This window comes from Anser cygnoides, chromosome 11 (assembly GCF_040182565.1).
Source record: "Anser cygnoides isolate HZ-2024a breed goose chromosome 11, Taihu_goose_T2T_genome, whole genome shotgun sequence".
Lineage (NCBI taxonomy): Eukaryota > Metazoa > Chordata > Aves > Anseriformes > Anatidae > Anser > Anser cygnoides.
Genome location: NC_089883.1, coordinates 1,523,470 through 1,551,141, shown reverse-complemented (window position 1 = coordinate 1,551,141; position 27,672 = coordinate 1,523,470). Strand labels below are relative to the sequence as shown.

At 59.1% G+C, this 27,672-nt stretch overlaps 1 protein-coding gene and 1 long non-coding RNA gene across 5 annotated transcripts in view; one reads left to right on the top strand and one right to left on the bottom strand.

Moving 5' to 3' along the window:
- Positions 1–1,179: 1,179 nt before the first annotated feature.
- Positions 1,180–8,809, bottom strand: LOC125179811 (uncharacterized). Its single transcript, XR_007157639.2, has 3 exons — positions 7,331–8,809; positions 6,710–6,851; positions 1,180–6,243 (listed from the first exon to the last, which is right to left on the bottom strand). It is a non-coding gene; the product is annotated as an uncharacterized lncRNA (long non-coding RNA).
- Positions 8,810–9,286: 477 nt separating this feature from the next.
- The window catches only part of CORO2B (coronin 2B), a 32,469-nt gene continuing 14,083 nt past the window's right edge, over positions 9,287–27,672 (top strand). Inside the window, exons 1-4 of one of the 4 annotated variants that reach the window (XM_067003778.1) lie at positions 9,287–9,507; positions 15,497–15,577; positions 19,236–19,302; positions 26,797–26,997. In XM_067003778.1, coding sequence (XP_066859879.1) covers positions 19,252–19,302; positions 26,797–26,997 — 252 coding nt within the window. In that variant the 5' untranslated portion in view covers positions 9,287–9,507; positions 15,497–15,577; positions 19,236–19,251. The remainder of the gene's footprint in view (positions 9,508–15,496; positions 15,578–19,235; positions 19,303–26,796; positions 26,998–27,672) is intronic. The other 3 variants (XM_067003781.1, XM_067003779.1, XM_067003780.1) reach the window with 3 other exon arrangements.

The window sequence follows — 27,672 nt, the reverse complement described above, 5'->3', positions numbered from 1 at the left end:
TCCCCGTTTGAGCCCTTAGATGGGCTCCTTCCTACATCAATGGCAATAAAAGGTGATGAAAATAAGCAAGAAGGGGGAATCATAGGGGAAAAAAAAATAAAACCGGTACAGAGCAGCAGCAGTGAGACCTTTCTCAGCAGTACTTGGCAGAGCTGTGAGCTGCACACGGATGTGCTTCCAGTGTGAATCACCCCACGGAAGCGGGCTCTGTGTCGCCAGCCCCCGAACCACGTTTCCAGCAGGACCCTGCTGACTTTTTCCAGAAAATTAAGCCGGGGGCTGCACAAAATATGTGCGGCATGTGTGGGTGGGCTGGGAGCACTTCTGGTGGAGGAGAGGGGTCAAAGAGCCTTAAAGCTGCTGGGAGAGGCGAGAGCTGATGCGCTTTCTCCACGTGTTAGGCACCCAACGTCTGCCCTCGCTGCCTGGCTTGGCCTGGAGACTGCAGACAGTAGGAACAAAACTCGCCTCTCCTGGGCAGCAAAAGCGTGTGTTTAAATAAATCATTTAGCAAATAAACACATCTGCTAGCAATGATGCTCAGGACTTTGTGCGTGTGAAGGATTCTCCAGCCAACGTGTCCCAGGCACTGCAGAAACCCTGCGCCTGCCCAAAGTCAGTGCCTGAAGGCTGCGGCTCCTGGGGGCTGTCGGGGTAAACTGAGGCATGGGAGGGCTCGCAGCACCACTGGGTCAGCAATTACCACGTGTGAAGCACGTCTGAGCTCTGGCAGGGCTGGCGGAGCTGCTGGAAACACACCTCAGCATCACAGCGCCTTGCTCCCGCTTTGTGGCTTTCCTGGGAGGAGCCTTGTTTGCTTTTATTTCGCTCGAAAGTATTGGCAAAAACCTTTGGAAATGCAAATGGCCGTATAGCAATGGGGTCAGGTGTGGTGGGAATGCGGTGAATGGTATTTAACATCAGGCTGTGGCATTGCCGGGACTCTCCTGGAGTGTCTTGTGCCATCCCATCCCATCTTGTCCCGTCCCATCCCGTCTCGTCCTGTCCCATCCTATCCCATCCCATCCATCCTGTTCCGTCCCATCCCCATCCCCATCCCCAACCCCATCCCATCCCCATCCCCAATCCCCATCCCCCCCATCCCCACCTCACCCCATTCCATTCCCAACCCCATCCCCATCCCCATCCCCATCCCTCCCCAACCCCATCCCCGTGCCTGCCCCTGCAGGGGCTCTGCCCCGTGCCGTCGCCCCACGCACCATTATCCCGGCTGCCTCAAGCCCTCCCCTCCCTGGCTTAAAATACCTGCCGGCGGGGGAAGAGCGATGCATTTTATCCTAGAACCATAGAATTTCGTTAAAAATACCCACCCCTTTCATAGCCTTGGGGGGCACTGTGGTGGCTGGAGCACGCCCCAGCGAGCCCCCCCCCCGGGCGGTCCGGGTGCGGCGCTGCGCAGGGCGGCTGCGGGCGCTAGAGGGCAAACGCGGCCGCCGATGCTGCGGAACCTGGGCTGGGCCCTTCGTACGCTGCTGTGCCTGAGGCTCGGTCCCCCCAAAAGGCTGCTGAGCCCCACGATCAGCCCCGTAAGCACGGTGCTGCGCACCCCGGGGCAGCCCCCGGGGACCCAGAGGTGCCGCGGCGCGCGTAGGCGCAGCACCCGACGCGCTGCATCAGCCCCAGGGGCTGCTCTGCCCCACCGAGGGGGCGGCACACAAAAAACACTGGGAAAAGGGCTCGGTTTGGGGCTGTGCTCAGCACCCAAGGGGCTGGGGCAGCCGGGATTCCCCAGGCAGGGCCGGGCAGTGCAGGGAACCCAGCCCTGAGCACCCCTCACCGGGAGGTGCCCTCCCAGTGCCAACCCCGTCTCCATCCCACTGCACGTCATGGGGAGTTGTGGGGATGCTGCAGAGGTTGGGGGAGCTGGGGGGGACGAGGGGCTTCAGTGGGGTGGTTCCTGAGTGCTGGATGTGGCTCTGTGATGGCCCCGGGGATCCCTGGTGGGCAGCCCGTGGGCACCAGCAGGAACGATGGAGGGGGCCTGGCCGTTTCGCCCCCCCCCGGGGGCTGACAGGGACGTGGTGGACAATTGTCAGCGGTGCCACCACTCCCTGCTGCCCCCGAGCCCGGGGAGTTTGGGGCTGCTCGTGCTGTGAGGGGAAAAAGAGCAAGTGGGCCAGGCGTTTCGTGTTTCCCTTTAAAATGCGCGTTGGATGCGAGTGCCAAACGCGCTCACCAAACAACAGACACGAGCTATGGAAAACCCTTCTTAAATTGCCCGGGCTGGCTTCCCACAGCCCAGGACTCCTGCCAGGGCTCTCTGCTTAAAATGGAGTCCTATTTCCACATCCTCCTCCCTGCAGGGAGAGCTCCCGAGTCCTGCCACTTTCCGATCTGCCACTGGATCCTCCATGTTTCCAAATCCAACCCGTGCCTCTCCCCAGCAGGAGATGCGGCTCAGAGCCGCCTTGAATCTGGCCTCAGCTTAAACATAAATCACCGTCAGGCGTGCGACTGTCTGAGCCGTCACAGCTCAGCCAGGGGGACGCAGAATGATGAGGGGCAGAAAATGAGCTCACGGGGACTCAGCCTGTGCCCCGCTGGGAGACTTTGCCTTGCACCTGCCTGTCACTTCTGCGTGTTCTTCCCAGACAATATTAAGACCCTGGGAACCTTTCGGGATGCATCCACAGCCCGTGGGTCCCACGTCACCCAAATGCTGCTGGGCAGGGCGCAGCCCCTGTAAGAGCTGAGAGGCTGAGGCTGGAGCCCGGAGCATGGTTTTAACCTGATATTTTCCCCCTGTTCTCCTGTGCTTCAGCCATGGGCGCTAGAAGAAGAGGAGAAATGCGAGGGAAATGCTGGGGGTACCATCAAGCACAGCCATCAGTGCGAGGAGGGCTGCCCACCTCGGGCAGGCTGGGGAAAAGCTGTTTCCAAATGATCTTTTTAAATGCCTTGGGTTTTCCCACTCGTTATTCATTTACTCCTTTGTCTGTGCTCCCGGGGAGCTCATCCATCCCAGCTGGTGGCCGGGAGCATCTCCAGCAGGAGAGCACAGGAGCAGGAAGGGCACTGCTGCACCTCAGGCAGAAAGGAGGAGGGGGGGCTCTGCCTTCACACCTCCCTGGGCAGCAGCGTCTGACCCAGGCTTGGGATCCAGCACCCATTGACAGGCACCCAGAGCTGAGATCTGATTCCAGCTCTCAGCATTGCACGCGTTGGGTTTTCCGAACCGGGAAAGCTCTTCCCACCAAACGCCCAGCAGCCCTCTCCTTGCCGAAGGGCAGCAAGCCTCCCCAAAACACAGCGAGGGTGGGTGGCGCAGGGGGACGCTGCCCGGTCCTTTGTCTGTGACCAGAGCCGCCGACATCAATAGCGATTGTGCACGGGAGGAGCCGTAAATCCATCCCTGGGCGGCGTGTCAGGGAGGTCACCGGGAACACAGCGTGTTTCCTTGTTGGGACACGAGCCGCAAAACCCACAACACGCCCAGCACATCAAAAGAGAGCGAGCACTGTCAGAGGGCTCCTTTTGGGAAATAATTGTGAGGTCTTGTGTGCCGCCAGCCACAAAGCCCCGGTTCAGCAGGCAGAGCCCAGCCTCCTCCTGAAAACCCATGGAAAACACGCCGACCTCAGGGGGGTTTCCACCCCGCTTAGCCCAGAGCCCACAGATCACAGCAGCCAGGGGGGAGCTGAGATGCAGGGGAAGGAATGCCTGAGAGCAGAGGGATGCTCCATGTGGCACCTGGAGGTGGTGACGAGCAACCACCAGGGCCACCCATGGGTGCTGCTGCAAACCAGTGGCTCTGCTGAGCAGGGAATGAGGGTGGGGACATCTTGTGACCACAGGGACAGGGTGAAACAGGTTCAAAGCTGAAGACCCTCTTTTCTTGCTGGAGAAATCTCCCTCCCCAAGATATTTTTCAAAAGTCACCGCCAACAGGACAAGTTTTCTTTGCTAACTGGCACCTGATGAAGCTGAGCTCAGAGTGCTTTGCCTGCTGCAAACAACACCCAAACACCTGCAATTGGCTTCGGGGAGAGTGGAAAACTAAAAGCGCAACGGCTGCCCTGCAGGTAACGCACACCGTGGCTGTTCTGCAGAGAGCTGGGGCCATTTCAGACCCACGTCCAGGCAGCGAACCAAGGCAGGACACAGACTCCAGGCAGGTGGCTGTTTCTGCCGCGTTCAGGAGCGCCGGCACGCGTTGAATTGCTCCCCTGGGGCTCGAGGACTTCAGCTCTTCGCTTGCAGCAAGTGACCGTCCTTCCCTTCGCGTGCTGCTGCTCAGGTGCAGGAGGTGGCACTGCTCTGCAGGCTCTTTGCTTTACATGTACGATGCTCAGGCACTGCTACGACCACTGACCCACGCATATGGGCCAAGCTGAGCACCCGTAATGGGGATATATGTATAAATACAGTATTTATTAGCCCTCCATCTCCCCCAAATCCACGCGTTTCTTTTCACCCTCTCTCGTTGTGCTCCGTTCCGTGACGCGGTGGCAGTTCCCCCTGTTTCTGCACAGCCTTTCCCATTCATCACATGCTATCAAATTAGCAGCTATGGCAAGAGCCGGCTGGGAGCAGGCGCTATGTAAACAACAAGCCACAAGAAGCTGCCGGAGCTGTTCGGAGGCTCCCTCTCCGTTGGCTTCTCTTGGGAGCAGCGTTTCCCCGAGGCTCTGCCCCCAAGGCAGCCACAGAGGTGGGTGAGGAGGGGGCTGTGGGGCTGCTCCTGGACCCTGCCCGAGCTTGCCAGGAGCCTTATGGGGCCAGGAGGTGATGGGAGCCAGGGGTGCAGGTTGGGAGCCTCCCAGGGTAGAGCATGGAACCCCCAAACCTGCACCTCGCCTGCAGCATCCCCTTGCCAAGGATCATTTCTACGGGTCCTGGTGGTTTTCTCTGATCTGGGGCTGCTCCGAGGTGGACGAGCTCCCACCATCCACCTCCGGCGCTGCTGGAAGGGGTCTTCCACCGGGAGGAGCTGCGACGTCTCTTTGATTCCCCTCGCCTGCCGGAGCTCATTTTGTCTGCGTTTGGGCGCCACGTTCAGCTCACATTTGCAACGAGCAGAACAAGCTCCAAGTTCCCCTCCTAGTTCCTTGAGCAGAGCGGGACCTTATCCAGTCCTAATCCGAACCAGATGACTGCAGCGGAGAGGAGCAGCGAGAGGCAGCAACAGGGAGATGTTTGTTCCTGCTAACAGTGTTTTTAAATGGAAACATCTTGCTTTCAGGCACAAGGGCCTGGGTTTGCAGCGCGATCCAAGCACTAGGTTCTACCAAGTATTGTTATTCCAGATGAACTTTCAAAGCAGATAAAAGCCCGTCCCTGGACTTTGCTATAAATTATCTGGTATGAAACCCAAACATTAACCTCCATATCACTCACAGCTGCACTAACTGAGGATAATCCGGGATAATTTGCCATGCACAGGCTGCATGTAGTCTCTACGCTGTATTTATTTCAATGCAATTTTAGCCAGTGCGAACAACGCGCTCGGTTTTGGCCACCCCACCAGGCTGGTGGTGGGAGCATCGCTGGGCGCTGCACTTCATTTCCAGCAGGGCAAGGACCCAACACCGAGGATTTCTCCTTAAGAATCACCGACGGAGGAGCGGACTTTCCTCATTTAAGGGGCATTGGGGTGCTGCTGAGACCCAGCACGGACCTGGGAAGTCGAGGACTTGCTTCCCCGCAGCCAGGAGCTCGGCACACCTGGCACAGGGACGAGGACCTGGCCGGTGTCACCGCAGCAGAGCCACTGGGGGCTGGCAGCGAGCGACTCGCCCCGTGCCATTCGTGAATCATCTCATGACCAGGGCTCTCTGGGGGCACGGGAATTACGTGCTGCCTCCCCGTTAGCCTCAGACATCCGCGAGCACAGACCCATGCAGAGGAGTTGTGTCTTTCCAAGGGTTTCATCAAACGAAGAGCCAAACTGGTCCCTGGGGTAACCGGGTCAGCCTTGGAGCTCACCCCGGAGCTGAGCCCAGCTCAGGCTTGCCAAATATTGAGTAACGGGCTGGTGGAGTCTGCAGACTTACGATTCGGGATGGGCTCAGCAATATTTCTCTCCGGAGCTTCTCTTGAGCAAGGTGATGCATTGTGCTGGGGATGGATGCGAACGGCTCGGCCACGGGGGCCATACTCCTTGCACCACCGTGCCCACGCCGTGCGGCCAGCCAGGCAGGCTCCAACCTTCCCAATTCTCGCTTTAATTGCTCGCATCCAGCCAGGCAGCATCTCCTTTCTGCTGCTCAGCAGCAGCAGTGACTTAAAGGCACAGATAAATAAAGGGGTGGGATGAGCGGCGCGGCAGGAAGGGCGGAAACGCAGCAGAGCTCCGCGCTTGGGCGCCAGATGCAGCGAGATGGGAGGGGGGGCACACGCGCACACCCCCCCCAAGCCGGGTTTCCAAAAAATCTTTTGTTAATTAGCCCAGCTCAGGCGCCTGAGCACCGTCTGCCCGGGGTGGGTGTGCTTTGCTAGAGCAATGCCTGGGGACTTGGCTCGCCCTGAGGGATGTGCCTCCTCCCACAATGTCCCCAGGGTCCCCTGATGTCCAGCTGCACAAAGACCCCCCCCCTCCTTCCCACTCTTTTCCACCCCTGCACCACCCATTGCAGCGGCTGTGTGCTCGTGGGCTTGCAAGGCCATTGCCCAGCATCCTGCCCCCGGGGCAGGATGGCCCCATCGTGGGGCTGGGGGACCCCAACCCGCATCCTGCCCCAAATTTCACCTGCAGATAACACCAGGGCGGAGCCCCTCCGAGGGGCTCGAGGACTTCGTGGCACCGCAGGCTTCTGCACCAGCTCCTCTCTGAGCATCACCCATGGGACGTGCTGTGCACGGGTGATCCACGCTCCCTCCCAGCAAGGGCTCTGCTGGGCAGCGGAGGCAGGGTTTGGGCTGCGTGGTCCAGCCCAGCCCCACACAAGCCTCCCCGGTGACCATCCCAGACGCCTCCTAGACACATTCCCATGAGCCGTGCATGCAGCACAGGGCCTCAATTTTTTTTTTTCCTGTGGGCTCCCCAGAGGAGGCCAGGAGGGGACCCGCACCACGCCAGCAGGAGGTGTTAATTCTGCAGGCGCTGAGCACCTCCTGGCCCCAGGGGCTGTGCCAGGATTGCCTGCAGCGCCCATGCGTGGTGTGGGAGGGGAGCAAGCACCGGGAAAAAAAGCAACAGAAAAGCAGCAGCAAAGCCCATGCAGTCTATTACCACCTAGATTTGAGTCCAAAATATAATAAAATCCTTTCCAGCCTGCCAAAAGCCTGATGATTTGGGCTTGGAGCTGCTATTTTCCTGGCCGGGGGGCAAAGCCCAGGGCCCGTTTGCTGTCAGCAGTGCCCCACTCACCCGTCGATGCCATTCCTGCTGGGAATCACGCAGAGACCCCAAAACGGGTGCCCATGGGGCTGCAGGGTGCAGCCCCAGCTCACAGCCCCCCAGCCATGCACCCTTCCCTCTTGCTCTACCTTTATCAGCTGTCCCGGTTCATGGGTTGCTTCCATCAGCTAATCGGTGCTAATTAATCCCAGCAGCTCCAGCTGAGCACGAGGGGCGCTGCTACTTCCACAGCGGGCGCGGGGCCGCGCTCAGAGCGGTGGGTTTTGATGTGCCTGGGATAGCAGCGAGTTTTCCCTGCAGCATTTCCAGGGCTTTGCAGGAACCCCTTTCCTGTTCCCTCCCCGTTTGGCTTTACGTGGGCCTCGGTGTCAATTCCCAGGTGCTGCTTGGTTTTTAAGCATCGTCCATCTGCACCGAGCCTCCTGCTCCGGCCTCCGTTTGGGGAAAAATGGGGTTTTTGTTGGGAGAGGTCACTGCTAGGTGGCTCGGGAATTAGAGGTGGCTTGTTCTGCTGGCCAACGTCATGAGCTCCACGTTAACTGCATTAGCCTTTCCCACAGTCCCCAGTCCAGCACATGGTTTGTCTTTGCACACAGAGTTGCTTTTCAGAAGAAGCCCGGAGGATGGGCACTTGTTATTCGGTATTCGCTCGTTATCAGATCCGCTGGTATCTTATGGGGGAGCTCAGCACAAGAATGAAACTCAATAATCTTTCATCAGACTCTTGGCTGTATAATCTCCTTATGAAAAGGAAATCCTTTGTTTATTGGCGGAGTACTTCTCTGTAAGGGGAATTGGAAATGCATTTGTTTTTGGTCTCGAGTATTTTGAATTCAGCAACAACAAAATAAGTGGGTGCAATGTCTAATCTACTGCCCGGATAATTCCCTGCCTAGCTTGTAGCCTGCTGCTTTCGTTCCCACCTCGCCTGGAGACGAAGAGCTAAAATGGCTAAAACGCTACTTTTTCTGAATATTGCCTCTCATCTCCGGCGGTGGGGAGCCTTAGAAAAGTGACCAAATGCCTGTGTCTCACCGCTGGTGCAAACCCCGTGTTAGCAAGGGGGTGCAAGGGTGCGGGGCCCGGCCTTTGGGCAGCGCGGCCGGGTCGCTTTGCTCCGTGCTGGGAAGAGGAAATGGGATCAGACTGCCCACGTTTCTTCCTGCACCAGCGACCTCTTAGCAGCCTTTGTCCCCAGCCTGTTGGGGTCCTCGGGCACCCAGCCCCACGGGATTTAGGGGACACCCGCCTCCCCAATCGCCCTGTGCATCCGAGTGCCCTTCACCCAGGAAACAGGACCGAGAGCTCCGGGGCAGAGCGGAGGGCTCTGGCAGCGACTGGTGGTCAGGATTTCTTTGGCTTGAGCCCAGGCCGCGGTTCATGTGCAGGCACCCCCCTGGGGTTGAGGGTTACACGGAGCCTCAGCAACGCAGCACGGCGACCGGGCGGGTTTTGCACCCGAGGTTAGGGATGCTGTAGGACCCCCCCGCCGCCCCCCCAAATTCCCTGACCCTCCGAAACAGCCTCAATGCATGGGGATGCTTCACCCTGGCACACCGAGCAGCGCCGCATGGCCACGGGAACGGTTTCCCCCCCAGGAGCTGCAAACGCTCATTTGGGGTCGGGGGGGGGGGCACCAGGCAGCAAGGTGCAAACCCCACAGCCCAGCCCCGGCTACGGACAGCACCGGGGGGATAGGGGGGGGGCACAGCCGTGGCCCCCCCATCCCTCGGGGGGCTGCTCTGCGCGGGTGGGGGGGGGTGGAGTGATGGGGGGGTCGTAGCAGGTGCTCACCTCCCCCCCCCCCCCAAATCAAGGGGAAGTTTGGCTGTCAAGGAGTTAACCCCCGGGGGCCTTCCCCTCCTCGCCCGCTCCCCCCGGCCGCCCCCCCCCCGCTGCCAGCCGGGCCCCGCCAGCGCCGTCAGCCCGGGGGCGGGGGCTGGCCCCGGCCGCTGCCTGCAGCCGAGCTCCGCGGGGAGAAAGCGGCGGCGGCTCGGGGCGGGGGAAGCGAGGAAAAAAAAAAAAAAAAAGGAAAAAAAGAAAACCGCCACCTTCCTGTATTTTTTTTCCATTTTTTTTTTTTTTTTTTTTCCCCCTTTTTTTTTTTTCTTTCGGTTCCCTCCCCCCCCCCCCCCCCCCCGACAGCTCGCTCGCCCTGCTCGCCTCCCTGCATGACTGTCACCGAGGTAAGGAGCTGTGTGTCCGTCCGTCCGTCCGTCCGTCCGTCCCCCCCCCCCAACCCCTCCCGGGGGATGCTGCGCCCGTTCCCACGCCCCGCCGGCCGCCAGGTGCCGGCACCGGGGATCGCGGACCGGGGCCCGGGGGGGGGCTCCCGGTGGCTCCCGGCTCTCGGCCCCGAGCGGCTCTGCTGCATTTTTAACCCTTGGAGCAGCGCCCGTAGGGGGTTGGGGGGGGGGACGGCCGGGGGGGGGGGGGGCTGCGGGCACCCCGCAACGCTCGGAGCCCTACAGGTGGCTGCGGGGCCGGGGGGGGGGGGGGCAGGGAGGGGATGGGGATGGGGGGGAGCCCGGGTTGGAAGGGGATGGGGGAGATGGGGGAGAGTCCCCCCCATCCGAGCATCCCAGCCCTGGGAGCGAGGCGGGGGGGTCCCGGTCCCCAAACTGCCCCGAGAGCAGCCCCTGCACCAGTCCGGGGGCTCGGACTCTGCCCCCCCCCAGCCCTGCTGCGGGGAAGGGTCGGGGTGCCCGGGGGCTGCCCCCCGGTTCTGGCCCTGCTCACGGTGCTGGGGAGCTGCAAGTGTCCCCCCCCGGCCTGCTGCAGGCTCAGGGTGCTGTGCTGGGGGGTGGTGGTGCTGGGGGGCACAGAGCATCCTGGGCATTGCTGGGGGGGGCACGGAGCACCCAGAGGCATTACTGGGGGGGCACAGAGAGTCCTGGGCATTGCTGGGGGGGGCACGGAGCACCCAGAGGCATTACTGGGGGGGCACAGAGCGTCCTGGGCATTGCTTGGGGGGGCACAGAGCATCCTGGGCATTGCTGGGGTACGGTGGTGCTGGGGGGCACACAGCACCCCGTGCCATTTCCGTGCCTGGGGAGAGCGGCTGGCCCAGCGGGGAGCGGAGTGGTCCAAGCTGGACCCTCGTGGCCCAAGCCCCACCGGCAGGAGGTGGCCGTGCGATGAGGCTGGGGGCTCACAGGCTCCTCAAGGGGATGCCCCGAGCGAGGAACCCCCTGGGTTAACAGCACTGGTCGCGGCTCTGGTGTGGCCCGAAGGGGCCGGGCACGGGCAGTGCTGGGCCAGGGTAACGCCACCAGCCCCGGGCAGCCCCCGCCGAGCACCGAGGATGGAGCCGCTTTCTGCAGCGCGCTCTGTTCAGGGCCCAGACAAAGCCTCTGCCTGCTGCAATAGATGTTGGCAATGCGCGGTGCTGAGCTCACTGCCCTGGTGCATGCTCCCGGGGGGAGCAGCAGCCGAGCCCCACTTGCTGCCTGTCACCCCCCCCCCGTGCCACCCTCCCTGCCAGGAGGGGACACGGTGGGGACACGCGTGTTGGCACCAGCGTGCCCAGGACATCGCAGCTCCCTGCCGAGGAGCCTGAAGCAGCCCCAGGGCTGGTGTTGGTGCGTGCCCAGGTGAAGAGAGGAGGAATTGCTCCCCTGCTCCTCGCTCCTTGGCAGACAACTTGCATTTTGCCTGCTCCGCTCTTGCTGGGCGGTCACCGGTGTTTTGGTCCGTTGTTGGCTATTTCCATGCGTGCCGTGCTGCGTCGTGCTGCCCCGAGGTCCCCGCCGGCCGGACAAACCCGGCAGCAATTGTGGAAGGAAAAACACTTCCAGCCCTTCTGGGTGCTGAGAGGGGGATTGATGGGCTGGCCCAAAAGGTCACTCGGGTTAAAAGAACTGCGAACCTGCTGATATTAAAGTGTCACGGACCCAAGCCAGGCTGATCAATTTGTAGCGCTTGTTAACAGTTGTGATTTTTTTTTTCTTTCTCCTGAGTGTAAAGAGATTTATTCGGAGCTACATTGAGAAAAGGCCAGGCTGTGAGGAGAGCGTGTTCAGGAGTACAGGGAAGGATGCTGCTGCGGTTTTCAGGGACCAGAGGTGTATACTGGGCTGATCTGTACTGCGTGCGCCGAGTACACTTCTGCTAAAGCCCTGTAAAGCCCTAAGACACCCCGTGGGTTTTATTCCCTGCAATATGGACTGTCTTTGGAAGCTATTAGCAGGGCCCTGAAGGTGCCATGGCATCGGTGCAGGTTGGGAGCCAGGCCCCAGATCTGCAGTGACAAAAGTGTCCTGAGCCCATGGCACCCTCCTGGGCACGAGGCTGGCACGGAGACGTGGAAGGGGAATAAAGCAGCACGGGCACCTGTGGGACAGGAGATGCCTTTTCGGCGTGGTTTTGGCTGCTGGCAGGGAGCTGGCAGCCAAGGTGCTCTGGGGGATGGCTCTGGAGCGTTTGGGAACTGGGAATTGTGCCTGTCCCCATGGGAGGAGAGCCTCAGGGCTCCCCACAGCTGCCCAGGAGCAGGTGTCTGAGTCCCAGCGCCGCCCGCAGCCCCCAGCGCGGCAGGGACAGTCCCACGCCGTGCTCCTACAACAGCTCCCGTGCTGGGGCCACTTCCCAGCAGCTGCTGCAAACAGTGGCAGTGGGAACGGTTTTACAACCCTGGCAAACATTCCTGAGCAATTCGCGTCTAGAGGAGAACAGATAGGTCCAGGTGCCCAGCGCCAGGTAGAGCTAGCTCAGCGCACGCCCGAGGCGTGGGGACACAGAAAGCTTTTCTTGGAGCGTGGGGGCCGGGGGAAGGCGAGGAGGGGGCCGAGAAGCGCTGTCAGGATGCGAAGCGAGCTGGTTTCGTTCGCATCCTGAGCCGCCCCCTCCCCTCCCACGGCGAGGAATGCAAGCGAGCGCCGCGCATCCCCAGACCTCGCTCTGCCGTGGGAGTTTCCTACCCAGGAGAGTTGAGTCAGGTTATAAATAGGATGGAGAAGGGCAGATTGCAAGGCGAAAAGAGCCCACTCCTCCCGCTCGGGGATCTGCCCGAACGCTGTGAGGCCTCCTGTGCATCACTGAGTTATCGCATCGTGCTCCGTGCCGTGCCGTGCCGTGCCGTGCCGTGCTCCCCAGCACCAGCTCTGCTTTCTCCGGGCCCTGCAGTCAGATCCAGCAAAGCGATGGATGGCCTTCAGCTGAGACTTGCTCCAGGAGTCAGGGGCAAATTCATCCCTGCTGCAGCTCAGCCGGCTTAGGGGGGGTCTGGGCCACAGGTTTGGGATCCGTTGCGTGCAAGCAGGAAAACAGGCCAAACCCATTATGTATAAAGAGAAGGGCCCATGCCACAAAGCCAAACAAATCTGCTAGCAGCAGCAACGCACGGAGAGCGCCTCTCCCCCAGACGCAGCCTGACATCTGTCTCCACTTCAGGGACCTGCTGTGCCCTCGGGACGCGGCCGTGCTCCGCCGGGGTGCGAGGGACAACGGCACCCACCAGGCTGCTGGGACCAGGCCCCTGGCAGGAAACGGAAGGAGAGGAATACTTGGGAAGCAGATTTTGCCAAACTCGCCTGGTATTTTGCCCGGAGCTGCGTGTTCGCTTGATAAAGCTGCCAGCAGGGATGCGTGACGCTGACCCCCGTGTTCATTAAGGGGCAAAGCTCGCATAAAAGCAAGCGAGGAGTTAGCTGTGGGAGCAGCAAAACGCTGTCTGCCGGGCATGGGTTTTGCAGCAAGTGGAGCGTTGCTGGAGGGCTGGGCTTTGCTGGGGCTGGGTGAACAATTCTGCGCCCTGGATGACTGGGGCTGGTGTGGTGCAGTGCTTCCAGCTCCTGCCCATCGCCAGAGGCTGTTCCCAAAGAATAATTAACCATGAACACAAATTAACAGGGGCCCAAGGGAGTCTTAATTCGGGAAATATAGTTTTAAAACGACTGGAGGCTTTTCTAAAGGGCACGGTTTAGAAGGGATGCAGTCTGGGAGGTCCTGTGGCATGCACTAGACAGAATTATCCGATGGGCTCCTCTGGTTTATTATCTATTAATTGGTATTAGTCATCAAGCTACGCTGCTTAGATAACAGCTCATCCTCTTAGTTCACTGAGTAGATGAAGCCAAAACCAAAAACCCGGAGAGGAAATTGCGTCCGTGGCCTGTCGTGATCAAAAATGGTAAAGAAGCGACGCAGCCAGACATGGTCAAGCAGTAATTATTACCTCAGGGCCCGTGGGAGGTTGTGGCTACGGCACCACGGAGGTGCTGGCCCTGGTGGCCCCGTCCTCTGCCGTGCCACTAAGGGCAGGTTTAGTGTCTGGGGCAAGTGGGCCATGTTATCAGGATTGAAGGCAAAAGGCAAAATGGCTTTGCGGAAAACAGGCTTTGGGCAGCGCAGCTTGACTTCTTTTCTGGAGAACTGACTGGGGAAGTCTTCTCCGGCCGGTCACTAAACCCAAATTTAGGGCAGTGCTGCGTGTGCTCTGGGTGATGGTGCTTGGGGATCGGCGCCAAATCATATCAATAAGCCTCGTGTTAAAGGAAGTAGGTGCAGGCTAACCAACATATGCAGCAAGTAGATTAATGGGATTTGTTACTGCATGGGGTTTTGCTAATGGCTTTCGGGGCAGAGCTCTCTGCCTCTTGCTGTCTCGGAATCAAGGCTGGAGAATATTTTTAGTTGAGATTCAGCGATGCGGCGGCTGGAAAACCCTCGTGTGTTTGTGCTGCCCAGGCTTTGCTCGGAAATAGGGAACTGTGCACAAGGACCGGGGCAGGTGCGGTGCTGGGAGCCGTGGAGGAGCTGTTCTGCAGCGTGCGGGTGGCGGAGATCCCATAACGGTGCCTGGGGCCACGGCTGGAAGGAGGGAACAGCTGGGGTGGGAGCCGAACAGGGCTGTCGGTACGGGACTGCTAATAAAGCACAAATAATAAGGAGCACTCAAACAATGTTCGCTAATCTTCGGCTTTGCTGGGATTTCTGGGGGTTGGGAGCAAGCATAACGGACCGCTTTGAGTCTAAAAATGGAAGCTCCCCGTTTCCAGAAGCATTACTCTCATCAAAGGCAACTTAACTGGCCCGCGGCTTTTTAATGAGTTTTAATTGTGATTCAATGCAGCATTAATCTGGAGCTTTACTACTGCCCGGCTGCGGCCAGCAGGCTCGCTCGCTGTAATTCATACCGTGCAGAATGCGACGCGGGGTCACCCCCACCCCCCTTCTCCTTTTCATGGAAATTTTATCAAATGATGAATAGTTCAATTCATTATCCAGCTAGCAGAGAGCTCGAAGTAGTCGGATCCTGGATTCCTATCTCCCAAGTCAGTGTGTAATTACCGAAATCTGGCAGCAGGCAAAACCTACGTGACGGGGCCAGCTGCTAGAGTCCCCCACAAATCTGTGAATCGAATCTTTCACCGTCTGGAAGGGAACCAGCGCGGAGCTCGGCTCCCAGAAATCTTCCTCTCCTTTGTTCCTCACCAAGCCGTTAGCAAAGCCACTTGGGCCCGCTCCGCAGGGCCTCGAGCATTGCTGGGACCCGGCAGCAAAACCTCGGGCAGTGGGCGGAGAGGCCCTGACACCACTTGTACTGGAGAAATTGGGGGAAATAGGGCAAAACCCTGCAGGCCTGAGCCTGGATTTGGGCCCTGCTGTGGAAGACGGGTGATGAGCAGAGCAGGGACCATGCTGGAGGACAGGGACAGGCTCATCCCCGGGACATGAGGCCCCAGGCTGCCCTGCAGTGTGGTCCCAGCCTCATCCCAGCCACAGCCACGAGGATGTGGCTCTCTCCCCCTTCACGTGGTGGTTTTCCCCTGACACCCCCCTGTCCTGGTCCCTTCTCCGAGGGGGGCCCTTCTCTGCTGGGCCCTATGGAAACCCCCTCAACCCTCTCCGCGCCCTGTGCTGACTGTTGTCCCTGCTGGGGTCGGGGGGACAGCAGCACTGGGCATTGCGGAGTGAATGCGGTTTGGATTTGCTGATTTGGGTTTACACGCCTGGTGGTGGCCGGGGTGTTTGCGGGGTTGCCCATGCCAGGCAATCCGTGTGGTTTTAGCTCTGTAGCGGGGGCAGAAGGCAGTATTTAAACCAGCTTCTGCCATGGGGAATGGCTGCAGGCTCCAGCCCCGTGCTTCGCAGCGATTGCACTGCTGGTGGGAAACTGGGAGGGGGTCGGGGGGCGGCGGGCGCTGCTCTAACGGGGCTGTCCCTTTCCTGCAGGGCCCAGGAGCCTCTCCCTGAGCCCCGAGCCAGAAGCTGGGTGTCAGGAGGTGCCCGGCGAGCCCGCGGAGCAGAGCTCAGGTGAGGAGCCCTCGCTGTGCCCGCGCCGAGCCAGGCCCCGGGGGGGCATCGAGGATGGAAACAGCTCGATTTTGTTAAAAAGGTCCTGCTGAGGGCTTGTTCCTGCCCGAACAAGGAGGCTCCGTGTGGTTCCCGTGGCTGGTTCCCCCCCCAGAGCCGTGCACAAGGCTGGGTCTGTGAGCAGCGCGCTCGCCCCCGGCGCGGGCTGGCAGCGGGGGGGCCGCGGGACACGGCCTTGGTGCCTCCCACGTCCCTGCCCCGGCGCTGGCACTTCCCAGCTGGCCAGGAAATTTCTGAGGCCTGAAATATTTAGAAGATAGCGTTTGTTTGCCTTTCTTTCTTTCTTTTTTTTTTTTTTTAATCCTTTTCTCTTCTGGAAAACTTTTGGCTCCTCGCTGGGACAAACTTCCAACAAACTCTTGCAGCCGTACAGGCTGTCCAGGACCACGGCACAAATACCTGGAGACATGAGGGGAGCCGGGGGGGTGCGTGGGGAACCCTTCGGTGTCCTCAGGCAGGAAACACCACGCGGCAGCGACGTGCCCGACCTGCTCGCCGCCGCAGCATCTTCCTGCTTTAGAAAACCATCATTTCCCTTCATGAATAAGTTTCTGTGCTTCGTTTCCCATACGAAGCTGGGGCTTAGCAAGGACTTTTTCAGGCTGCTGCGTATGTAGAAATGTCAGTGCTCCTGTGGTCCTTTTTCCACCCCAGTCCTTCAGCATCTTCCCAGGCGGTTTCTCACCCGCAGGGCCCAGCAGCCGCCCTTCTCCCCCCTTCCCCAGCTATTTCATACCCATGCGTGTGACGTTTCACCTCTTTGTAATAAAAATCTGGTGAATTTAGGGGGGTTGGATTTATGGCATCCTCCCATCGGAGGCTTTCTCTTGGCACAGTGGTAGCCCCACTCACTCTTCCTAAATCCGGCTGGGAAGCCTGTTGTGACCGAGTCCCTGCCTCAGTCTTCTTGGGGACGTGTGGCACGGTTTGCTGACGCCGGTGTGAGATCTGCTTCGTTACCCGCTCATCTAAACACGTGAAAAAGAGATTTCAGACTCTCCAAGTTTCTTAAAAAGCTCTCAAGCTGAGAACAAGCGTGCAATATTCTTGCCCAGAGGAAATGCTGTTCCAAGGAGCTGCAAGCTCTGCAAAAGGAGGGCGAAATCCCATGCTCAGCGCGGGTGACCCGGGGCAGCTCTGGGGGCCCAGAGGTGCTGGCCCGGGAGCTCAGCCCCCCCCCGGCCCTTTGTTCTCCATCAAAATGTTTCCGCTGGCTTCGCAGGGTGGGAAGGAGTTGGGAAACAGAGTGGGAGGAAAAGCGGGCTTGTTTACATGATTTATCGGCGAGCATGAGCCTTGCATTTCTTCTCAGCACGTGGGCCCGGGAGACGCGGCGAGGTTTGTTTTGCCTCCCCCAGAAAGCTTCCTGGGGGAAAAACAGCCCCAAACGGGGCCCCTGCTGATAGGGAAGCAGCTGCAGCCGCTGCCTTGAGCCCCGGCACCGAGCTTTTTGTGGTCTGGGACGTGGCGGGTCTGCCTGAAGTGCCCCGAGCTTTGCAGCCCCATTGCCACCAGGATGCTTTGGGGCTGACCCCGTCGCACGGAGTGTCCCTTTGTCTTGTCCCCCTCCCATGGCATCCTCAGGCTCACACCATGATGTGGGGACCTCGGGGGAGATGGGGTGCCAAGGGCACCAGCAGGGCTTGATCCAGGATTTGAGTGCACAGCACCAAACATCATCCAGCCCCGAGGAGGGATGGGGACAGGAGGTGACAGCCCGGCCTGGGGGGGTCTGGCCTCGCCTGGGGCTTGTTTCCCCCAGCGTGGGGGGCAGAGGGGCTCTTCCCCTGCAGCCAGCGGGCTCTGGGAAGGAGAAATCTTTGACAAGTTGAACTCAGGGGAAAACCCAGGCACTTCCTTCCAGACTGGAAAAACCTCAGCTGGCAGATACCGCCTCAGAAATGGTCATCTGTCTTTTGTCCTTTGTTTAGACCCCGTTAATGGGACAAATCCTTAATATTTGTCAGATGGGCCTCCCCAGCCTCTCCTCTGCCTGCCTGTTGCACCAGTACTGACACCATCGCAGCACCTAGAAATGGGATGTGCGGATGCTGATGTGTATGGGGATGTACACGGGGATGATGATGTGCACGGGAACTCGGTACCCGTGGTGCCAGCCCGCCTGGGAATGAGGCAGCCAGGCCACATCAGCGCTGGCACTCATGCTTTGCAAGGCAATTCCATCCATAACCTCATCTTTGGCTACAGCAAATGCAAAACCCTGCAATAAGGGCACTGCAAATTCAGCACCAAACCCCATTTTTATTTATTTATTTTAATGCAACATTAAGCCAAGGCGTGCCCTGTGGATACAGCTGCTGCTGCGAGCCTGTTTTATAGGAGACTGCTCTTTCTCGAGGCGCTGCTCGGTGCATTTATTCCGGTGTTTCTCGGAGCCCCCAGGTGTTTCCTGAGGCTGGACGCAGAGCTAAATCCCCCCCAGCTGCTCCCTGCTGCTCCAGGTGCTCGTGCTGTCAGCCAGATGTGTCCATGAGGAGGAAACAAGGAGCTCTGCTGGCTCCTGTAGGATTTGGGGTCCCCAAAGTGTCACGAGTGGCTCGGTGGGCTGTCCCCTGCTCCATGGACTGTGTATGTGTGGGGACAGGGAAAATAGGACCTGTCCTCAGTGGGATAAACATGCACGAGCCTGTGGCTGGCTGGGACAGCTTCTTCCCAAGAAGGAGACTCTTTCCTTGAACATTTATTACTAATTTGGGACGCAAATAACGGCGTGGTGGGGGCTCGGTGGGATCCTGCTGCCGGGGGCTGCTCCGAGGGGCGAGCAGTGAGCTGTGGCCACCAGCCCGTGCTGGCCGTCCCACAACCCGCCTCGTCAGCCCCTTCATCCAAAGGTCAAGTGCTTCTTGTGCTGAGCACTCCCAGCCCGAATCCTAGGACCGAGACCTTTGAAATTGTGCAATTTTAGAAATTTGCTTCGCGGCAGCACGCTAACCGGCTTTTCCCTTGGTGAGACCTGCCTTTTCTGGCGCCAGCTGCACCGGATTTTTGCATGCACCCCAAAACGTTCCCCCTTTTTGCGTTTTCCCCGTTAAGGGGCATGTCCTGGCGCAGGGCTCGGGGCCGGGGCTGGCGGTGCTCCGGGGATATGGGGCACGAGCAGCTGGCTCTGTAGCGGGGTTTTTGGGCAGGTTCACGAGCACCTTGACGGGCTGTGAGTCAGGGAGCGCGCCTACCGGCTGCCACGTGCACGTGGCAGGGATGGAAACTCTTTGTGCTGGAATCGCTTTGTTCTCCGGGGGAGCGTAGGCGGCACCGTGCGCTTCTCCTCAAAGGTGGTGGGGGGCTGCCGGCCCCGGGGGGGGGGTCAGCACAGCACCGGCGCTGGTGGGGCTGGGCACGAATTGCCCGAGAGCATCCCCCTGGGGGCAGAGGGGCCGGATCCTGCCACATGCTGGACCCCTGTGCAGGGTGGCTTCACCCCTGGGTGAGCAGCTGGGGGGGGTCCGGGATGCTCGCTGACACCCAAAGCCCCCCCTGGCTCTGCCCCCAGGGGCGGGCAGGGTTTGTGTTGTTTGCTTGTCTGCGCCCCCCCCGGGGGCCGGTGAATTGAATGTTTTTGCTTTCCCTCTCTGCACAGAGCTCTTGTCGAGTCAATGAGAGACCTCCACAAGTCTAGCGTGCTGGGAAGCAAGCACGGCAGCCTGGTGAGTGTCCCGCGCGGGGCATTTGGATAAGGCTGTGACGGACGCAGCGGGGCCAAACCGAGCCCTGGGCCCTCGGCACAAAAGAGAAATCATTTAATTTACACCCGAGGCTCAGCATTGCTCAGCCCGGCTGATTTTGCACCGTACAGGGGCTGCACTCGTGCCTCGGTCCAAGCGTGGCTCTGCGATGATCCCGAGCCCGGATTTTGGGCCGTGGTGGGGCAGCCCCGCGGACGCGTGCTGCTCTCGGTGGCGGAGGTGTTACTGCGGCGAGGAACGGGATGTGCCTAAACCTTAAATCTCGCTGAGCCTCGTTAGCATGAAAGCCGTTAATGTGAACAAAAGCTGCTCTCAAGGTTGAATTGAGCAGCATCGGAGCACTGAAGAGATTAAAACCAGCGTTTGCTTGGCTCTAATCTAATGTGCATGGAACAATCAGCGTTTGATGACTAATTTTGGCAATGCCGGGGATCTTAGCGAAATAGCGCTGCTTAATTTCAAGCTTTTCCTTAGGGAGCGGATTCCAGCACCACAGACCCCACCTGTACGCTTTGCCCTCACGCTGCTCGGGCACCCAGCGGGTCCCATCCTCCAGGTCCGGAGGAGCCTGGGCCGGCTCCTGCCCTGCCCTGATCCGCATCCTGCCCGGGCTCCTCCTGCTTGTGCATTTCCCCCTCCCCAAATGGTAAAAATACCATTTTTTATTTTTTTTTTATTTTTCCATTTGCCACCACTGATTTATTGGTCTTGGGTCTTGGGGGCCACAGCAGGGTCGTGCCCAACCCACAGGGGGACGATGGCTGTGTCCAGAAAGGCACATGCTGATGTGCTTGGGCGCTGACACGGGGTCTTTCCCCTCCGAATTAAGCCCCGGTGAGCAGTTTTGCTATTTCCTTCCCTGCTCCCCACGTACGAGCAGCGAGGAGTGTCCCCGGGCAGGGGACGGGGACGCGGCGGCTGCGTGCTGCCTGGAAATGAAGCCATCTCCCTGGCTGAGAGCTGCCAGAAAGCAGCTCTTTTCTTGCCTGGTAACACTTCATTGCTGCAGCGGCCGATCGATACTCCAAATGTCAAACCCCAGCTCCGCCGACCTTCCCGGTGGAAAACAACCCTGCCCTGTGACTGCCAGGGACGTGCAGGCAGCGGGTCCGCGCTGCCTGGGAGGGCAGGGGGGGATGGCAGCCCCCGGGGAGCCCTCTCCTGCCAGAGCTCTCCCCAGTAGCTGGGTGGGAGGCGAGCCCCGGTTTGCTCTCCTGCCCCTGGGGGACACGGTGGGGACACAGGAGCACCAGGAGGAGGCATGGAAAGTGGCACTAATGGGCTTTCGGAAAGGCACCGTCTCCTGGAGCGCCACAAAGCCCCTCGTGAAAGCCCCAGATACTCTAGGCTTGACAAGGCGGTTGCCAGGCTTTCTTTTTCCCAGCACAATTCCTTCGTGCGACGATTTTCTTGGGGACTGAAAAGGTTTTCCTCGGGAGCTGAAAGCAGCGCTCTCCCTTCAAAAAACCTCTCTGAGCGCGCGGAGACGCTACGTGCCATTGCACCAACCCTCGTGGCTGCTCCGAGCCCCCCGGCCCCTTCCCACCCACAGCAGCCAGAGGGAAGGGGCTCGGGGGGGGGGGGCATCGCCACAGCCCCCGCTCCCTGCAGGTGAAAGCAGAACTTCATTTCCCTGACAGCTCCCATCACGGAGGCCGATTAAGCAGTACTATATAAAGGAAGCGGAGATTTTTAAGGGATTACAGCACCCTTTGCTGGGTGGCTGCCTATTGCAGCGTCAGGGGCTCTTTGCGCAAGCTCTCCTTCCCCGGCTGCTGTTGCCAAGACTCCCGATGCTTGAAAAGATGCATTTAAAAATAAACACATTGAGACAAGAGCTGTGTCCTGCTGCTGCTGGTAGGCAAAGGCTGGAGCTGCCAGGAGATCAGAAACGCGGCCAAGCAGGGGCTGGGCTTTTGCTGCTTGTTTCCTTTCCCCAGGCGAGCCGCAGTTGCCGTTCCCAGGGTGACCGAGGGGTTTTGTGCGCCGCCGGCCGCGGCGCCCACGGCTTGGATCCGCTCTGCCAGCTGACGTGGGGCTGGAGGGGGCACCCCTGGCACATCACCTCCAGAACGGCTTTTCATCCTAGAGAAAAGCTTGGAAAACAGGGGGAAAAAAATAGTTCTTTGTGTGTTGGTTTTTCTTTTTTTTTGTTTTTTCTTTTCAATGTGACTGCTTCTGAAGCCGCTCTCTTCCATCGAACTGGAGGAGGGCCTGAGACCAGCACCCGAATAAATGCCCATTTCCCACCCTGGCATTCGCCCCCCTGCAGCCTCAGGATTTCTCTGGGCTTTGCACCCCGGCGAGCCCCCTGCGCCCCTTGCCCCCCGGGCAGCTGCAGCCATCCCTTGCTCCCCTGCCAGCCCTGTGGTACGTGATACCACTCCTGGGACAGATGTGGGGAGGAGAGGCAGGGCAGCTCCCTAAATCCACAATGCGAGGACCAGACGATGCTGTCCGAGAGGAAAACCTGCCTGTCTTTCACCAGAGCCACGTGCTGGCAGGGGCTGCAGCCACCGACAGCTCCCTGGTGTCCGTGCCCTCATCCAGCACCGCCCCGTATGGAAAATCTCTCTCTAACCGACCTACATTTCATGCTCCCATTCATCTGCCGCACGTCTCTGCTGTTGCTGTGGGGCAGTGTCAGGGTGAGGAACTCGTGGGAGCCTGCAGAGGTGCCAGGGAACGTTGTAGGCTTCCCCCGAAGCTGCGAACATGGGGCTCTCTGACTGCGATATTGCCCTGGGTGTCTTTCCTGACCCTCTGCTTTTCCTCTGCTTTTGAAGAACAGCACAAAAGCGATGCACTGACAAATGCCCTGAAACAAGCCAGCTCTCCTCTGGTTTTCTTCTAAAGGCTCATCTTCAATGACATCCTTTTTGCTAGAGGAAGGATGTGCGGAACAGTTTCCCTTGGCGCAGCAAGGAGCCGCCTCTTTGCTGGGCACCGTGAGCAAAAACCTCCCCAAATCTGCTCCAGCCCGGCCTGGGCAGCCTCCCCCGGGAGGCAGAGCTGGGATGGAGGCTGCCCTCACTGCAGCTCCGTGGCTGCAGGGAAAGAACTGAGCTGGCCTGGCACGAACGCCCCGCGCTGCGGATGCCGTGCCCTGAGTCCGAAACGGCTCCGTGTCGCTGCTCGGAGCTCCCCAGCACGCCTATTTTCTGCTCTAGCTCCTGCTGCGAAAGAGATTTCCCCCTTCCAGTGAGGGATCTGGGGACACGCTCTTCCCCTCAAGCACTTAAACAAGCAAAACATTGCAGCCATCCCGAAAACGCTGGGGCAGGGAGGAGAATTTCTCTGCTGCTGTGTGTTCCGTGAGGCTCAGTGTTGATGCTGAACGTTGTGGCTGGGGAGGTGATTTATTGTATTGCCGTGCTTCAAAGTGCTTTATAGCGTTCTCATTTTTCTTGTAAGCTCTGCTCAACCTAAAACAAGGGAGGAGTTTTGCAATTACAGGAAGAGTCAGAGTCCAAGAATAACGCGGGGCTGCAGTGAGCACTGGAAGTGGCGGCGCATCAGTCTGATTCTGGGGGATGGATGGAAACGGCTCCGATAAATCGATAGTTCTGTTTTTTTAATGTCTCCAAGCCATTGAGAGTGAGGTGATGGAAAAATAAAATGCCATTAGCATCAGCAGAAAGTAGAGAAGTACTCAGAGAGCGGGTCTCGTAATAAAACACGCCTCGTAGGGTGGTTGATGTTGCCCCTCTCTCGGCGCGGCGCGGTGACGGGAGCCACTTGCTTGTGGCCGGAGCTGAGCAGGAGCCAACCGGGGGCTCTGGGGCTGCCCGCGGCTTACAGCGAGCACGCAGGTGGATGGCCGGGGCTTGCTGCACGTGGGAGCTAAATTTAGCAGGGCTTTTCTGGTTCCCGGCATCCTCCGTCGCCTGGAGAGCAGCCGGCAGCAGCGCTCCCATCGGCTGCCTGAAAGGAGATCAAGCGAGGGCTTAAATTCAGGGGGAAGGAAGCAAATGCCGTGTTTCAATCTTAAGTTTTGAGGGAATTTCCCCATCCCCTGGCACACGGAGGGCTCTGCACGTTGATGCCAGAGCGTCCATGTTGTGGCCACCTCTCCCCACGCCCCAGGGGACACGAGGTGCTTCGCTCCCCGCAGGCACGATCCTGAGCAAAGCCCCCGGGAGGAAGCAGAAGGCAGCGGGGCCGGGGGCTGCGGCGTGGGACAGCAGCGTGGCTGCGAGGTTTTTCCAGCGTTTCCTCTCCCCTTTGTCTCCACCGAGCTGAATTCCTTCGGGGCAGGGGCTGCTTTCCTCCCCGGCTGGATTGCACAGCCCACGGGACAGGAGATTGTCCTCCTGCCGGCTAGAAACCTGCACTTGTTTGCAGCCGTTTTCCGTAGTAAAATGGCGTTTCTGGTGAAATCACAAATTTTGACTTCCCCGCTTGCAAACTCTCAGCATCCCGTGCTTGCAGCATGAGGTGTGCGACCAAAAGCCCTTGGTGGGCTTTGCTTCTGCCCTGCGGCATCCACGAAACGCACAGACCTGCAGGCAGGGGCCTCACAGAGAAGGTCTGAATGCGTGTCCTGGGGAAAAACAAGCGGAGGAATAAATGTTGGAATGAAATGGGAGAATAAAGCAGGTGCCTGCGTGAAGACTCAGAGTTTTCATCCGTCCAGAACTGACGCATCGCTCACAAAAATATCCAAATGGGACGACACAATGGGAAGCCAGCTCTTTTTGCTCAGACAGATTTTTTTTCCGTTTTATTTCTGCACAAAAATCCTCTTGCATGGCTGCGTGCTCCCTGGGGAAGGGGTTCAGGGACCCCCCAAAGGTCAGATCCCACCAGCACCAGGAGCACCCTCACGGACCAAGGCCAGAGGCAGCTTCCCCTGGATGCTCTCTCCCATCCATCCACGTCCCCAAAGCAGCAGCGGGGGGACCTGGGGATCTCCCCCGTGGCACCAGGAGCTATTCCTGCCCCGGGAAAGCCTTGCCGGCTGCCAGAACAATAAACCTGCAGGAAATGGGGGGCCATGGGCAGCCCCCACACGTTTCCCGAGATTCTGGTGGTGTTTCCGGGCTGCCTGCGGCCCCGGGGCCGCTGGCCGCCGTTTGCAGGAAATGCTCACGGAGGGCAAAGGAAAGAAACTGGGGAATCTCTCCAGCCAAACCCGCACTCGAGCCTATTGCTTCCTTCCGCTGCGGCGGGGGTGGGATGGAGGCTTGCCCAGTTTTTGGTGAAAGAACAAAGGGAAGAGAGAAATGGAGAAATGCTGCAATCCCCAAAGCAGCAGCGCTGCTGGGGCGGGCGGCGTGGAGGGCGCATCCACAGCCCGCCTGCAGGGCCCTGCGTTGGGGGTGAGGGGTTTCTGCAGGCTCCTCGGAGCTCGTTTGCCGTGATGCTTCGTTTGGCAGCGACTGATAAGGCTCCGTTTCTGAATGCACGAAATATCAGGAGCCCCTTTTTCCACATGGGGCATCCTCCTGCGTGGGGATAACACCGCAAGTCATCTGAGAAATTCACTGTGGAAGTATGGAAAGAACGGCCCTTCTGGTAGATTTGGGGCTTTTTTAAAAATAGGTCTGGAGCAGAGCGGCGTGGGCAGCAGGAATGGGAGCAAAGCTTCACCCAGGGACAGGGGAGCAAATTGAGAGCTTAAAAAAATATTAAAAGATATTTTCGTGCTTTTTTAACTTCATAAATGAGCTAATTTCGTAATGAAAGCTGGTCTGTTCAGCAAAAGGAAAACACAAAAAGCAGTGAAACTCTTGAAAGAAGCAGCCTGGGTTGTGGTCGGGGCTTTTTCTTGCCCTGCCTCGCTCTGACCGCTCGGGTAGGTTTGGCAAAGCTTCGCAGCGCTTTGTTGGACGTGAGTCTGCATTTTTCAGAGCAGAATTGTTTCCATGCAAAAAAAAAAGTCTGTCTGCTCTCCTTTTGGGTTAAATCCTCAAGGATCCGCGTCCTCTTTTCTTGTGACCCAAGGATAGCCTCTGATACAGGGGGGTGCAAACCCAGCACCCTGGGCAGAGCAGGGTCCGTGCACCCACCTCCCCCTGGTGCCTTTGCGCAAGGAGAAGGGCCGAGATGCGGCCCCAGCACGGCCTCCGAAGGATGCTGCCGGTGTGTGAGCTGCTGGGGGGGGCTGCAAAATGTTGCTGTGCTCCCAGAGCGGTGCCTGGGTGCGGGGCCAAGGCAAAGCGCCGGGGCTCAGGGCTGGGGTCTGCCCAGCAGGACGCGGCCCTGCCGGCGGGCGGCTTGCTGCAGCAGGGCGCAGGATGCGGCGAGGGACGTCGGCGCAGCGGGGCTCTGCTGCTGAGATCGGTGCTGAATCCCCCGCGTGGTTGGCCCTGCGATGCACGGGACAGGCAGGCCGAGATTTGCTGCTCGGGACTCTGACCAGTGCCCCGAACCAGGAGCTGAGCCTGCTGGTGAGCTGCTCGTAGGAGTCGAGGATGGAAATGGCACAGTTTGCAGTCCTCTTTCCTCCTGGGGAGATGCTGCAGATGATGTGCCTGTGGCCTTGGGTTTGGAGGAGTCGCTGGGTTCCTGGGCATCAGAGCAGCCCGCGGGGATGCTTCCCTGGTGCTGCCCCTTGCTGAGGGCTGCTCTCGGCAGCTGGCCCAGCGCTCGAGCGCGCATTGCACGCTTTTGTCAATGGCTGTGAAGACAGGAGCTGCGCCGAGTCCTCCAGCAGGCGATTAGCAGGGTTTGGACAGAGCCGAGTACTTGTGTTGCTCTGAGGTGGCCTGGACGCTTATGCTCTTCTGCACACTCAACGTGCATTAAATCTTCATAGGTTTTGTCTGTAACACTAATGCTGCCATAAGGACTGTTCAAAAAAAAAAAAAAGACTGAAAATGATGAAAACAGCCTTCCTTTTACTTAGAAAAAGCAAAGCAGGCAGTACAAGCGATAATGCCCTCATTTCTGCGCATACACGGAGGGCTCGGCTTGCTGTGGGGAAGCAGGAGGGGCTGGTGCAGCCCCTGCGAGCAGTGCCCTGCTGCAAGAGGAGACCTGTGCAAAAAGAGCCGGGCCAGCTGGACGCAGTGCTACCGCGATCTGATGCTCGCTCCGTGTCTGAGTGCTCTTATTCTGCACCGGTGCATGCTTTCATGTGGCTCAGACTAATCCATTTCCAAGTCATCGCATTAAAAGCCTTAATTCCTTTGTCATATGCGCATGAAGTAGTGGTGCTGCGTGTTCTAGATAAGCAGTGCATGCTGAAAGGGCCATCGGCTTAAATTTTGCAACAGCACCGAGGCTTTTAATGCCTTCTGCGGGTTGCATCTTGCACCGGGGGCACCTCTGGTATCTTTTCGGGGGTGGTGTGCTTGCAGATCTGCCCTGCCGCGCTTCCTCAGGCAGGGGCTGTCCTGTGTCCGGGGCCGCCCTGAACGGGCTGGGGGTGGAAAATCCCTGGGGACGGCCAAGGGGGGGACGTGCTGGCGGTGGGTGAGCGGGATGCTGAGCGCGCTCTTTGCCCCGCAGATGTCATGGCGCCCGCAGTACCGCAGCTCCAAGTTCCGCAACGTCTACGGGAAGGTGGCGAGCCGGGAGCACTGCTTTGACGGCATCCCCATCACCAAGAACGTCCACGACAACCACTTCTGCGCCGTCAACGCCCGCTTCCTCGCCATCGTCACCGAGAGCGCCGGCGGCGGCTCCTTCCTCGTCATCCCGCTCGAGCAGGTGAGTGGCACGGTCCCCGCTCAGAGCGCCCCAGCGTGGTGTGGCCCCCTCTGCCCTCCCTTAGCGGGGTGTCCTTGTTCTGGGAAGATGACTTGGGGAGTCGAGTTTATTCTTTAGGAAGAAATTGCAACATTTGGACTCCACGATGTTTGCAGGGCAACAAATTTTCCAACTGGAAATATTCTGTTCTATCCCATCCCACCCCATCCCATCCCATCCCATTCCATCCTATCCTATCCTATCCCACCCTACCCTATGCATATCCATATCCATATCCATATCCATATCCATATCCATATCCATATCCATATCCATATCCTTATCCATATCCATTTCCATATCCATATTTATATCCATATCCATATCCTATCCTATCCTATGATATCCTGTCCCTATCCCATCCCATCCCATCCTTTCTGGTTCCGAAAGGCTTCTCCTGTTTTTGGCCTCTCCATGAGCACGTGCCCACAGGCTGATGGCAGGCTGGGCGCTGGGCACGTCCCCACCTGACCTCGTGCAGCAGCAGGGGCCACACAGGTTTTCCACCCCCATGTTTCACCAGCATAGCTCCCAAAAAGCCGAGGGGTCCCCGGGAGCCCCCGTCCTGCCCAGCAGGTCGCAGGTCCCTGCCCTGTACGTGAGCTGGGCCCCGTGGGCTCACCCATCAGATGCGGT